Consider the following 14,787-nt stretch of genomic DNA (forward strand, 5'->3'; position numbering starts at 1 on the left):
AAGGAGGGGAAGATGAGGACTGTCTCCTTTCCTCCGAGTTCATTTCAAAACCCAGAGCACGTCCTAAACCTTGAAAGATACCTTGAGAACCTGCAAACCCTCCACCTCTTTGGATTTGCCAGCTTCTCTTGAGAGCAGAAATCAAAGGGAGAAAAAAATCTGTTTGACAGCTGTATCAGCAGTAGTTTTCTTCCCTGACATAAACTGAGATACAGTTGTCAGATATCTGCTGGGTGTTCAGACCACTGTTGTGTTGAGGAAAGCTGGCAGATGGAAGCTCATCAGATTCCTAGAGGGGCATGTTGAAGTGCTTACACTCTTCGATGTGGAGATAGCTGGTTTGCTGTAGGTTCAAATCTCAAGGGGTTCATTTACAGGACAAAGTAGGTCTTTGTTCTGTAAATTCACACATGCTTGAAAACCGAGTTCTTTAAGGAAGGTGAATGTACTTTATGAAACCTTTAGTGGATGCAGTTTTTCCTCATCAGGAACATGGTTATTCATGAGCATAACAGTCACAGAATCACAGAATAATAGAGGTCAGAAGGGACCTCTGGAGATCATCTAGTCCTGCCACAGTTGTTCAAATGCCAAATCCATATTTTTTTCTCAAGACCAGAGGGTTATATCTGTCTCCTTGCAGAAAGCATCTTCTGCTTTAATGCAGAAGCTCTGTTTTACATTAGGTAGTTATCATACTTTGCTCCATTAAAGGTACACGCTTTAATCTACTAGGAATTTCAGAAAAGTAATTCCAAAGCAGACTTATATGAAATAATTTCTCTGGTTTATATATTCACTGTATAAAATTAAGCCAAGATTACAGTGGCAAGTAAACATTCTGTGGAAAATTATTTTAGGTTCTTGTATACACACTAAAAAGGCAACTTGTCTATATATTTTCAGCACCCTAATGCATTACCTACCCCAAAATACTGATTTGTCTTGAAATTCAGTATATGATATTATAGCATCAGTCCTTCTTGATAACCTTTTATCTTTTCTTTTTTTTTTTTTCTTCCTAATATGCAGAGTGCTGTTCCAGACCCAATACAGACAAAATGTCCAGCAGGGGTGGAAAGAAGAAGTCAACCAAGACTTCCCGCTCCGCAAAGGCTGGGGTCATATTCCCTGTTGGAAGGATGCTACGTTACATTAAGAAAGGCCACCCGAAGTACAGAATTGGTGTTGGTGCTCCAGTCTACATGGCTGCTGTACTGGAATATCTGACTGGTAGGTTTTGCTGAATGGTGTGAAATAGCAGCAGTGAAAGTAATAATAACAAACTGAATTGGCACAGAAAAAAAAAGGCCAAAAAAGATCCTTTTATTTATAGATGAGTACAAAAGTTATAGCTGAAGTGAGTACTGTCTACACATCTAAGCCAAAATCGAGGTAATTCCACCTCTCCCTGACAGCTTTGATGGTTTTTGTGCATTCCAGTACTGGATTTGCTTTGAGCTGTTGTAAACTCTCTTCCACGTAGGCAATGGGAATGATTCCTGCTCACATCAATGTATATAGACTGGGCCTTGGGTGTTGCAGCCCTTCCTGCTCTGATTTTGTGCCTGATGGCTTAGTTTGGGTTATAATTGTCTGTTAAGCATCTACATTCCTTTGAAATAGAGAGCTGCTCAGTGTTTATGCAGGGCTGATTGCTTACAGCACTGTTCAAACATTTTTTGTTCAATTACAGATGATTTTTGAGACTATATGTGCAGTTTGCAATTTGTTTGCTTGAGCCTGTGTATAACTGCACGCTGTGTTCATCTACCCCACATCAACATAGCTTATTTGCTTACATTTGTAGTCCTTTTTCTATTTCTCTCATCACATTAGAATGAGAACACCTTAAATAATTATACCATCCTCACAGCACCTTCTTGGAGGATGAAAGTATTATTTTTCTTCCATTTAGAAACAAAGTTTGAAGGAAGAAAATGCTTTGCCCAAAGACATACACAACTAGATGTGCAAGTAAAGATACTTACATAGCAGTTCTCCTCTCAAATGAGACTTAAAACATTGCAAGTTTGCCCCACAAACAACATTACAGAAGTAGTCTTTTAATGGAAAATTAACCCCAGGTGTAATAGCATCAATATATGGGCTTTTCACAATATTGGTTTGCTTAAAATAAAATAAATTTTTTAAAAATTGATAAGAATAAACCACCAATTCAATCATATTCATGTGGCTAGATTGACTTACACATGTATACCTGTGGGCTAGGGATCTAGCAAAAGCACGAGTGCTAGATGGATCAGTGTTAGGAGGCAGATTCTACCAGCATGACTAAGGGAAAGCTTGAATTGGATTTCATTTCTCATAGCACTGTTTCTTTTTACAGTGCCTTTGCTTATGCCAATGTTCTGGTTGCAGCAGAGATGAGCATTTCAAGGGGTAGTAGTCTTTCAGCTATAAGGAGGTGCTGAGTCTCTGAGGACGAGATGCACTTCATTCTTTCTTGGACTTAAGCACAAAGTAGCCAAGTGTGTGGTTTAACTTCACTGAGAGTATTTAAAACCGAGGTGACCTGACTCTTTAAGACAATTTTAGATACACCTTATAATGGATATTGACATTGAAGAACAGAAATAGGCTGATTCTTTTTTTTCTCTAAAGTTTCTTCCTCCTTTAAAGGTGAAGATTGGTGACATTAAGAATAATTAATAGAGCACTTGTTTTCCATAAGGTATTCATATTGCATTACTGAATTTTCTCAGCCATCAAATATCCTCTTTTTTGTTTTTTCACTTATTCATGTTCATAGTTTTCTTTACTTGGGCCTTTTCTTTAAAAGAATGCTTTTAAACTTCATAGCTGGCCTTAAAAAAATTAACATTTCCTTCAGCTAGGTTCCTGCTTACAGCAATAACAACTCAAATAAAATGCTTCTTAGGGTGAAGGGTGCTTTGAATGCTGCCCTTTTAAAGAAACAGAACAATACAGGTGAGCTTAAAGCACTGCTAATGAGCAGCACATGTTAGTGGTTAACTGTTTGATTTAAAGTGTTTACTGAGGCAGTCATGGTTTAGGCAGCTAAGAAGAGGCTGAGGAAATAAAGGTGTTTCTTTAACTGCTGGGCATCCTGGGAAACTGTCTGAGGAGATTAACAACAAAAAGAACCAAAAAAAAAAAAAGTTGCCCAAACTGCTTCTTTAGGAAAAAGAAAAAATTGAGAGGGGGGGGAAGGAGAGCTAAGGGGAAAAGTACCTTCTTTTTTTCTTCCTTCAAATATTTTTAAGCTTTTTTTTTTTCACCTTCTCTGAAGGCTGGGTAGATAGTCCTGGTGTCCTGTATCTCGGGGTTTTCTTTCATTCTTATACACAGATGCACATCAACAGCACAGATGCTCTTTTCTTTCCTTACTGAGTTAGTAATAGTTTTATGTTTTATGACTGTTACAGTCTGGTGGGGTGTTTTTTTTTTCCCCTCCCTTCTATTTCTGTAAGTTTTTCACACTCTATATAGTGTAATTTTTTTAGCCTTTAATGCTCAGTGTGTTTTCTGAACTTCGGGTCATTCATCTTTTTCAGTGTAATTCAGAAACACCTCCTTGAAATGGGATGCTTGGAGATTTTGTTTGTGTTCTTTTTACTTCTTGGCAGTTATTACTTCACAAAACCAGAGAAATCATGACTTCTCTCCAGGACAGTTTTTAAAGATGTTCATGTCAGCACATGATCTGAGACTAAATCAAAGCATTTCAATCATTTCAAAAGAGAAGCAGGAACGTGACATAGTAGGAAGGAGACTGTGTGAAGAGGCATGCTAATAAATTGGCTAAATCACAAAGACAATCCTGTGCATCCAGGAAGGAGAGGAAAAACATAAAATATCAAAAGCTTCTTTCTGTAGGAAAGAAGAACTTGAGGAAAAAAAAAAAACTAGGAGGGGAAATGACAGAGACATGACCTAATAGAAAGGAACTTACCAAGATTTGAAAACTAGTTCATGTGTGTGCAGAATGTGGCGCTGTCTTTAATACTTCAAAAAAATGAGGTGCTAAATTTTGCTGGCCTTTGCTAAAGTTTCACTCTGATGTAAACCTGAAGTTAGCCCATAATGTGCTCAGATCTGGATTTTGATTTGGTTCAGTTTGAGATTTGAACTTGGGTAATGCTTCCAGCTGTGCAGGCTTGGAGTTCTCTTCTGGATCTATCTTCAACCATGACTTTATCCACGTTGTACTTTGAAGGTAACTTACCGTTACCGTGTCTGTACAGCTTCTCATCAGAAAGCAGTAATACACGTTCTATAATTTCTTGTAGTGTTTGTGCCTGATGAAGTACTTGTTCAAACTACATTTCTATTGTTGAGGAACTTTTTAATTAGCGTGTTTATACGTGGTGCAGCTCCACTAGCAGGACCGTGCACTGGCTTAGCACACAGGAGTTAGTCTGGCTTCTTCAGTTGCTGTGAACTAAAAACTGTGCATCTTTGTTGTCCTGCTTTTCAGTCTCTTGACTTCTGATAACTTCTCCTACAGGGGCTGGCTGGAGTACATCTTCCCTGTGTTGTCTGTTATAGTAACTTTAAAAATAATAATAATCAAACTACTATATATTTAAATGTAAAATTTGTCTTCTGGTCTTTTTGCCTTATCTCACATTTCAATGTACTTGACATATAAGCAGGTTGCACAGTGAGTATTCTTCTTCTCTTACTTATTCACTAGAGGTTCTTATTACCTACAAGTAATATTGCAAAATAATTCTCTCAGCACACCCAGTGTATGCAGTTTGGTTTCTTAAGCATACCACCCTTTTATTCTTTCCTGCTTTCCAGCTAAGGAAATAATGTGTAATGTCCACTGTAAATAGGATGCAAGTGTGTGTTCATGGGTGAATGTGCAGAAAGTAGGGGTTTTTTTGTGTTTTACCAATACTGAAACAAGTGGATATACTTCCTTTCTTTACTCTGGAGGAGTAGTGTGGATGCTAAAGAACTATAATGCATGGTTCTTATTTCTTTCCCTGCTTTGCTGTAGCAGTTCATGCATTGCTGCCTATCTTACAGGGCGTAGTCAGAATATTTGATTAATTTCTGTTTATGCTGCAGAACTAATTTTAAGCATTATCAAATGCTTTAAGCTGGCAAGAAGTTCAGTGTTAGTAATTCCTTTTGTCTTCTTTCCTTATTGCAGCACTTGTTTTACAATGGTTCATTGCCTGTTTATCTTCCCTAACTTGTACTTAAGAAAATTGCAATCCACTCCTTTATTTTTCTCTGCAAAGTAGTGCATTGTTATTAATTTTTATTTTATTTTATTTTTTACACAAACTATGTCAGACAAGAGAATGGCCACAGACTTCATTCAGGACATTGCAGCCACTTGCATGAAGTTGTATGGTTTGTATTTGTCAGAACTGGTCCAGACATACATGTAATCAGATCTATTCCCTTCAGCTGTGTAGCTTTCACAAGTTACAGTATAGTCCAAACTTTCTTACTAACTGAAAAAGACACTCCTTTGCCTTTAAAAAAAAAAATTGAAATCTCTTGAGCATATTTAAAGGCAGCAAGAACCAGGCCTGCAAGTGATTTCTGCTCCCCCTGCCCCCCATCGCCTTCTCTACACTGTAAATAATTTTCAATTGACAAAATGTCATAGCAAATGAGGAGAAGGAGAAGTTTATAAAACAGCAGGAGAACGGGAATACAGAAGAAATGAGACTTTGATTTATATTTGTTCTGTACATACTGAAGTAAGGTAGGAGAAAATGTTAAATGTCTGTTTTCTCCATTAGATTTTTTTTTTCCCTCAACTGGATTTTTTTTTATTGCCCATTGTGTTCTGGGGATCATGTATTTTGTTAAAATGTAAAATAAGCTCCTTTTGACTCCCACGGTTAGAATTATATCCGAGGCATTCTGGTGCTTACCTGAGTTTTTGTTTTCAGGCTTTCTGATGTCACCAGAATCCTTTAATGAAGGCTCATGTGCTGGAGCTCAGTTCATTGCAATTTTCATCTTGATTAATTTTCGATGTGGAAAACTTTCTTAAGCCAGCTGCTGATTGGCTGCAAAATGAAAGTCCTTCCTGAATGCAGTAAGTTTAACTGCTCACTTCAGATGCTCACTTTCTGATGTGCAAGCTGATCAACTTGAACTGCTGTTCACCTCTGGTGTTCTGCTTGCTGCTGAAAATTTTTACAGGGTCACAGAGGAAAACAATGATTTGCCCTGTTTGTCAAAGCAGATATACTGCTCAACTTCTGCTTGGAAGCAGAGGGGAGCTCAGAGGTCCACAGTAAAAAAGCATTAGGTTAAAAGCAGATTTGAGTTCCAGGCATTCTGAGAATACCATAAATAATGGTCTCTAGGGAGTAATGAAATTTAAGAAGATAATTAATTGGCAGTATCTTTTTGATACCATTGAAATGTGCATTCACTAGCAAGATACGTGTCTTCTATTTAAGCAGGCAGCTTTAGAAACACTAATCCCTGTTAGTGTTGTGGCACAAACTGTCCCAAAAGAGGTTTAAAATAAATCAAGGACTCATAGGACCCATACCTTACCTGAGCAAGCATGAAACTACCTCTTCAGATCCATTGTGTTTTTAATATAGATTAAGACTGGACCTAAAATACAGCAGGGTTGTTTATGGCAATAGCCTCACAAGCAGAAACCTTTCAAAAAATATCAGCATAGCAAAGTTCCTCGGTAACATTCCTTTTTTACCTAAGACTTGTGTCATTCTCTTAACAGAAGTGAAGACTCTCACAATTTAAAATGGCTATACTTGTAAGAAGTGCCTCTTTAGATTTAAAACTTTGCATTTTTATCAATTGAATGACCCAACTTTCTTTCTGAACTTATAAATGCATGAATCAGTCTGCTATAAATGTATGGAAATGAAGAGTTTTCTTTCACTGATAAGCCCTTCCTTGGTTCCAACCCTGTAAACACTTACATATGTGCCTATCTTAATTTGTAGTCCTATAAACTTCAGTGGATCTCTGAGTTACAAAAGCTAAGTTGATCCAAAATTACTTATCTGATTAGGGCCCTAATGTATTCTCCAAGCTACACAGATCAGTTTTAATGAAAAAGGATAAAAGCCAAACCATTTTCTCATAATAAAAGCCCTAAGAGTGCATACTGATGTCAATATAGACACTGATTTCAAAGGGGTAAATATGCATTAGAACTCACATTGTGACATGGGTCATATTCACATAATGCACAAAATGCTGGGCTGGGTTTGTTTTTTACTAAATTATTTGGTTACTAAATTATTTTCTCTCTTTAAAACTGTTAGATTTTAGTTATATGTTAATATCCTTAGATCTTGAATTAAATACTTTAAAAAAAATTAGGGGGTGTATAATGAAATACAATATTTTTCAAACAAACAGGAGCTGCTTTTCCTCTAAATTGCAGAAATGTCTGATGTAGTGAGCCTTGTTGTCACAACATGTTACAGATACCAAACCATTCTGAATGGTTTCAGAAAACAATTAGACATGTCCATAGAAATAAAATCCATTGGGGGACTAAACACAAAGATGCCATTTCTAAGCTGGGAAACCACTTGGTTACACATGGCTGAAATCAGAGGGAATGTTCTGGAAAAACAACATTTTCAGTTTGCCCACTCTTTTAATCATCCTGAGTTGCTCTTGGGTGCTGGCTGGGGACAGGATGTCAGGCTAGATGTACTTTTTGCTCTGAGCTAGTCCATGTGTTCACCTACCACAGAACACCCAAAGTAATAGATTTTTTTTTTTACATGGTTTGTTCAAAAAATAGAATTATTATTTTTTAAAAAAAAAAAGTTTAATATGCTATCTAGTCACCTCTATACTTCTTCTGTAAAGTCATGGGGAAAAATATTTGTAAATTTTGTAAATATTTTTCTTCTATATAATAACAGTTGTATTTGTCTGCAGATACTGGTATTTATCATGGCTTCCATTGCTCTCTTGATCAAAAAAAGACTTGATGAGGGGGAAAGACTTTGATACCACAGTAATTTAATGAGTCAGAATATTTTCAGTAATAAACATTGAATCCCACTCCCCTTACTGTCAGAGGCAGTAGCTAATAAAACCATTATCACCATCTGTCAGGTCATGTTGAAATGAGTACACTATAAAAATGAGAGCACAGCATATATGGATTGCATCGACTTTGGTCATTGTTTAGTAAAGCTTTTGACACAGATTTGTATGTCGTGCTCCTCTCTGGAGGGGAATGGCAACGCACACCTTTGATACACACAACCCTTTCCTCTTTCAAGCCAGGCTTTGGAGTCACTTCAGTAAAATCCAGAATTTCAACATGAAATCCTCTCCTCCTCTTCTTTTGTTAATGTTATTAATGTTCACCAAGTTTCAGGAGATCACTGGCATCTGCCACTTGGCTTCTTTAATATTTGGAAATGCAAGTTCCTCACATGTGCCTGTAAAGGTCAAAGACTAAGCTGGGATCAAGTCTTAAGACACGAGTAGTCTCCTGTGCTCTGTAAGAGCCAGACCAAAGTGTACATGCTGCACTTGGTCAAGTAACGTCTGGCAGAAGTTATATTAATCATGTTTAAGTGCATTTCTAAAACATGTGTAAACTGTTAGGAGTAACAGCAAAGTGTAAACTCCTAGGTGGAGGAAGCTCCACTCAAAAAGAAAAAGAGGTTCATTTGAGTTAGATCAGGATTCTTGAAGTCATTGGAGAAGAAATAGGCTATTTCTTTTTGAATTAGTACAAGGGGGTGTGACTGTAGTGATAAGTAACATTTAAGATTAAATTCACTTTCAGGTTTCCCTGAAAAGTAAATACTCATCCCTTTTACAGATCAATAGTAAACCAAGATATTTATAAAATTAGGAAGCTAAATAACATTGGATCTCCTACCAAAAAAAAAAAACAAAAAAAAACCATCAAAAAGACTCTAAAAATGGGTGGTATTAAAGTGTAGAAAAGAGCTTGAAAAGAAGTGTGAGTCAGATCCGAAGGCTTTAAGTGGAAGTGGCTTTTGTGGCCTGAATTTGAGTTTTATGTAAACAGCTGTCTGTCATCTGCCTCACAGAAATGCACAACTTAGAATCACTTGGCAAAGTTAAGTTTCTCCTTTAAGGGGCTTAGTTTTGATACAGCTCAGGCACTAAAGACTGAAGGGTTTGGGGTTTTTTTATCATATCCTAAGAGAATGATTGCCCTGTTGAGAGTTGAGGTTTCATCAAGACTTGTTTAAAACTGTGAAATTGCTTGAATTGATTTTCACTGCATCGAATTTCCATGACTTTGAACCAAGGCTGAGAACTGTTTTATTGGAACGCGTAAGAGCGAAAGTGTTGTTAAATGATTCTACCTTCACTCTTGCAACTGCAGATTCCAGGGGGATTGGGTGGAATACACAGAGAGAAGAATGCAGGAAACTCTTAACAATCTTGGTTGATTGGGGTTGATTGAGTTAAAACCTTCTGGAATAATGTAAAATGATTCTGAAGTCAATAAAATGCTGATGGAAGGATGATTAATTTAAACTACAATAAACAGATTCCTTGTCATGTAGTTCACTTTGTAGCAAATACATGTTTTCTCAGTGGAATTGTATCAACATTCATTTTTTCTTTGATTTCTGGATATTATTTTCAATTTTCATTTGAGAAGAGGCTTCAGAATTTTTTTAGAAACCCCTGACTTGTCCCTGTTGGAATTTGCCTGTTCAGAAATTGGCCTTGTGTCAACACATCACCTGTTAGTTGTTAAAGAGTTTAATTTTCAAAGCTATGATTTCATCTCCCTGAAGAGAAGGTGGACAAAGGGATTCAATGCAACAAGAGTGTTTTAGCTTGAGATGTAAACTGAAAAAAAATATTTGGGGGATGATCTCAGACTAGATTGAATTGAGTATTTACATTTAGAAAGCATTATAGCTTGGAATGCATGATAAGCTAAAGGCTTTGTCATTTAGGCTCTAAAACAGTTTTATTTAGTAATGACCAGTAATATTATGTTTGGAAATTAGGATAAATGAACTAGAGCATTTTCCAGGAGTGGGGGAAGAATGCATTTGCTTTTGTTTCCATCCAGGTCTGCAGTTGCTACTTCGCCTGCTTTGTTTTGGTCTAATAATAATTTGTTTCATTTTAACCTTGTGTTGAGTTCTTGTTCCAAAATTTGCAAGTGGTGTGAAATACCAAAGCAACAAGATTCAAGGCAGAGCAGTACCATTGTGAAACAGGGAAATACAAGTAATGAAATTGGGAAGTTAGTAAAATGTCCAAGAGGTGACCGGAGAGCAGAGTCTCTGCAAGTTAAAGATGAGGAACTTGCCCTGAAAACTTGCTTCAGGATGAGGTTTCTGTGGTGACTTCTAACACTTTTTGGTTATGTTTGAGTAGGAAATGCCTTGAGAACAGCTTTTCCTGTGGTCTTATCTGAGGCTTAAGTAGAAAGATACACAACCTATTTTCTTTTCTCCTTTAAAAATATTTAACTGAACTTTTAAAAACCTCAGCAGAAGAAAAGCAGTTTTGGTTCCAGTGCTGAGAACAGGCTTAGACCAGTTTTCACTACCCACATCCATTTGCCTAGTTCTAAATTTCACAAAGGAGTTTTTAAAATTTATATAAATGAGAAATAGCTTTAAGTTAAATTTTAAGATAAAATTTCTTAACTTTTAGGACTTTCTCTTCTACTTTAATGATGACTGAAAAGAAGAAAAATATTAATCATTGCTGTCTTCTAAATCAAATTGATGTGTTCACGTTATAGTCAGATTTCTAAGGCACCAATTTATTTTCTTGCTATATAACAGTTGTCCATACATGGATGTATCACATGCTGATACAGCATTCCTACTTATTTTTTTTTCTTTCCTAATTATTCCTTTTTCACTGGATTGTTTTATATATGCAGTTAAAGCAATACATGGTTTGGGGTTTTTCTTTAAAATTATTCAAAAGCACAGAAGTCATTGCTGCAAAGTACCTCTTAATATTAAACTAAGATTTCAGTATATGGTAATTGAAGAATTATACTTTCAAAAGCTTGTAATATTGAATAACTTCTATATATTCCTCATTTTTTAAAAAATAGAGATTCTGGTCTTCAGTACTTGTGTCTCATAGTTGCCTTTTGCCTGAGTGGTGGCGGTGTAATTATTCTCTAGGGAGAAAATGCCTTGAGTAAACATATGAAAGGAATGGAATAGACATTATGCAACTTGCATCCTTTTTGTGAGGCCTCATTTTTGTAAAATGTTCTTGTTTTGGTCTTCTGGCAGGATAAATACAAGCTGAGTGAATCCTGATGTCATGGAAGCTCTTAACACTTTCTTTGGCCTCAACACTTACAAGCAGAGCTTTCTCTCTTGACCCTGTTCAGTTACAGGAGTTGATTTTTGAATATCTGTTTGTTTCCCACTGTTGGAAGATTGCCTTTAATGAAACTCTTCAATGGCTCAAACCTTTGAACCTGGTAAAAGGGCACTTCCAAAGATAGGTCTGACCTAAGAATTCAAATCCAATCTCAGTTTTAAATACCTTTTCCCACCTACTGCTCTTTCCAACTTCAATCCAGAGTGATTATTCTGGAAATTTTAGTCAAATCCCTTACAGAGAATGCTAAATTTTCATCTAATTTAAAATTACTTAAAACATGGATAGAACACAATCTAAATCTTTAGAATTAGAGAAGCATAAAACAGATGTGAAAGTAAAGCTGGCTGCAAGCAAAATCCAAGCAAGCAGTCTGGATCCCATCCGGATCCAGAAAATCTTCATTTCTAGCATTTATTAGTGCTCTGATCTGTTGGGTTTGGATTAGGTTTGTCTCTGTCAGTGCTAAATCAAAACACTGTTGTCTATATTGGCTTCAGCTTATCTACCTCCCAATTTTCTGTTTTTAAACAGGAGAGAGTTGCCCTTTGGCCATATTTGTGTGCGTAGCTGAGTTTTGCTGTTCTCTGTGCTGTGGGTCTCTGTGTGCACGAGCAATACTGGATTATTATTGGAGAGCTGAGGAGGTGGCCAGAAGGAAAATTCCACTCTCCATGCCCACCTCCTCCTCTCTCCCTCTCCCCAAGCTCCTCTTTTGTGGTCCTCAACGCCAAGGCAAAGCGTTCTGTTCCAGAAGAGGAAGTGGGGTACCTCAACTTCCCTAAAGGACCATTAGAAAACTGTAATTTCAAAATGAGTTTCCTGTCCAAGGAAGAGGGCTTAGCACTTACAAGAACAGTTCTCCACTGTACAAGGCAGACATTTTAGTTTTATGAGGAACAAATAAAACATTCCTCTGTGCTTTACAGCCATAACACTTTCTGAGACTCTTTTTAGTTACCAAATGACCTGTCTGCATAGTTATGCTGATCAGTTGCAGAGAGTAACACGGCCCGACTGTTCAGCAATGCTTGATGTAGTAAAGAAGGTGGAGGTGGGGGAAGCAGAGGCAAACCAAAAAAAAACCCAAAACAACATAAAAAAAACCACCCAAAAATTTTCCTTGCCATGCTTTTCAACTGAATTCTGACATACAAACAAAATAATTCCTGATCTAGAGAGGTGGAGGTGCTGGTGTTATTACAGCAACACAGAGGTCAGCAAGGATACACAGCGTGTAACCGAGAGCCCAGCTCGTCCCTTGGAAGGTGATACAGGTCTTCTGCTGTCACAACAGGCAGCTGTATGCAGTGCTGAATGCAAGCTAAACCTCACATGTCCGAGCTGTGGCTTTTGAGAAGTATGTGAAAAGGATTATGCCAGCTTAATTGAGTTCTTTGGGGGTGTGGAAAGCATAGTCAGGTTGACCTTACCCTGCTAATCCTTCTTTAAAAATAAATTAAAGCAATTGCTGTCAGCATGAAATGTTGAGTTACTTCTGGGGGCTTAGACTTAATAGTCTATCTCACCTTATAATAAAGTTAATTGTGCACTTTGAAGAACACAAAAATAGTGAAAGCCTACCAAAATCCTCGATGAAGCTTTAACTCTAGAACATCCAGAAGCAGCCATAAATTTTCCAGTAGGTGTCATAACTATCTTATTATGGGACTTACAATGAAAAATAATTGCAGAATCATGTTAAATTCAGCCTAATGAAACGCCATAATCTGTGCTATGTACTGTTACTTAAGATTTACTGTGTGTCATGGTAAAGGCATGTGGTCATGTGAGCTTTGATTCTAGTCTTTTTCATTTCCAGTTTAATGTCTTAATTCAGTTCTGTTTGCCTCTAAAGCAAGCTTATGGGAGAGCTTTCATGGTATAGTCAGTTGTTAAATGTGAAGTCAGTCTCATACCACATTCTAATGTTAAATTTTAATATATTAGTATGTAATAGATGTATCAAAGGTATTTTAATTTTCTTTTTTCTCTTTTTCTCCAAACATTATCAGGTTTGCAAAAAGTAATATACCAAAAGCAATAGTGAAACACAGTCTGTACAGAGGGAGGGAGATGAAAGGTTATGTATAATGGAGACAGCAATAGCATGTAATTGCAAAGTCATCTAAAAGTATTGTGTCATTTTTTAATTGTTTCCTAGTCTTTCTTGTAATTAATTGCATTCTTTGCCTAAGGCTTGTTGATTTGAAGATGGATAAGCTAGGAGGTAATGCTCTAGCCTTTCACTTCATAGAACCTTGCAAGGAAGCAAGTTAATCTTTCCTAATTCCAATAAAAGCCATCATATCCACAGCTGTTAAACGTATTTTGTCAGGACTGGAAATTTCTTCTAAGGAGGTAATTTACTAGGAGCAAACAAACATGATTCATCAATTACTTTTTCTGGACAGAAACGTTTTCTCAAAGAGAGAAAAAAAATCATTAAGTCAGTGTAGCAGCAGAGTTTATATTTTTAGTGCTCTTACTTGGATGTGTGCTTACATGCTTCCATAATATTAAAAATGAGAAACTGAGAATAGCATCTTTTCCAGTAATAAAAAGTAGAAGCAATGCAAGCCAGAATTCACATTTATGATGGGTCTGAGGAAAAAAAACCCAAACCAAACTATAGTATCTATACATCTGGTACTCCCATCACCTGATAGAAGAGGGATCCCAGGAGATGAACACACAAGTAGCCTTGAGAAGAACACTGATAAGTCAAGAATCTAGGGGAACTGCTTTAAAAGGACCAAAAAATTAATACAGTTTAGACCACAGGACTTCAAATGTGCATTCACCCTTCAGTGATTAGACATAGACAAAGAAAAATGATAATTTTAACATTACATGTCTATTGAGGCTATTCTACAGCAGTTAGAAATAACATGATATAATTCAGGCATCTTTTTGCATGGATGCTAATTAATACATTGATTTTTCTTAATGATCACAATGTAATTAAAAGGGGTTTACTTTTTCCCCCAGCGGAAATTCTTGAATTGGCTGGAAATGCAGCAAGGGACAACAAGAAGGGTCGAGTCACTCCTAGACACATCCTGTTGGCTGTAGCAAACGATGAAGAATTAAATCAGGTAAGAAAATATTCCACTGTGTGAGGGCCAGGATTTTCTTTAAGGCTTTTTAAATTGTCTTTCCATGTAGCTGAATTGTAATTCAAGACCTTTGCTTATTGAGTAGCCCACCAGGAAACAGCTCATTCACTCACTAGCGCATTACCTGTGCAAATAACTACAGCACTCAGCTTAATTATGTATTTCAGGACTCTTAAAATGTATAAAAATGTGATGGAGATGTAATATGACATTTACTCGCACTATTACAAGCACTTCTGTGAGAGTGGGACATGGTCAGAAACTCTGCAGAGACGTGGAGACAATCTTGTAGATGTTTTTGTTTGGTTTTCCCCCTTAAGCAGTGTAGGACTCAGTG

At 36.8% G+C, this 14,787-nt stretch overlaps 1 protein-coding gene across 1 annotated transcript; it reads left to right on the plus strand.

Annotated features, from left to right (window-relative positions):
• Window positions 1-1,061: 1,061 nt before the first annotated feature.
• On the plus strand, window positions 1,062-14,429 carry LOC104532789 (core histone macro-H2A.1; the record flags this gene model as incomplete). Its single annotated transcript, XM_010178071.1, has 2 exons — window positions 1,062-1,233; window positions 14,323-14,429. Coding segments are annotated over exons 1-2 (279 nt in total), but the record flags the coding sequence as incomplete, so codon positions are not given.
• Window positions 14,430-14,787: the final 358 nt, after the last annotated feature.

This window comes from Antrostomus carolinensis, unplaced genomic scaffold (genome assembly GCF_000700745.2).
Source record: "Antrostomus carolinensis isolate BGI_N321 unplaced genomic scaffold, ASM70074v2 scaffold47161, whole genome shotgun sequence".
Classification (NCBI taxonomy): Eukaryota; Metazoa; Chordata; class Aves; order Caprimulgiformes; family Caprimulgidae; genus Antrostomus; species Antrostomus carolinensis.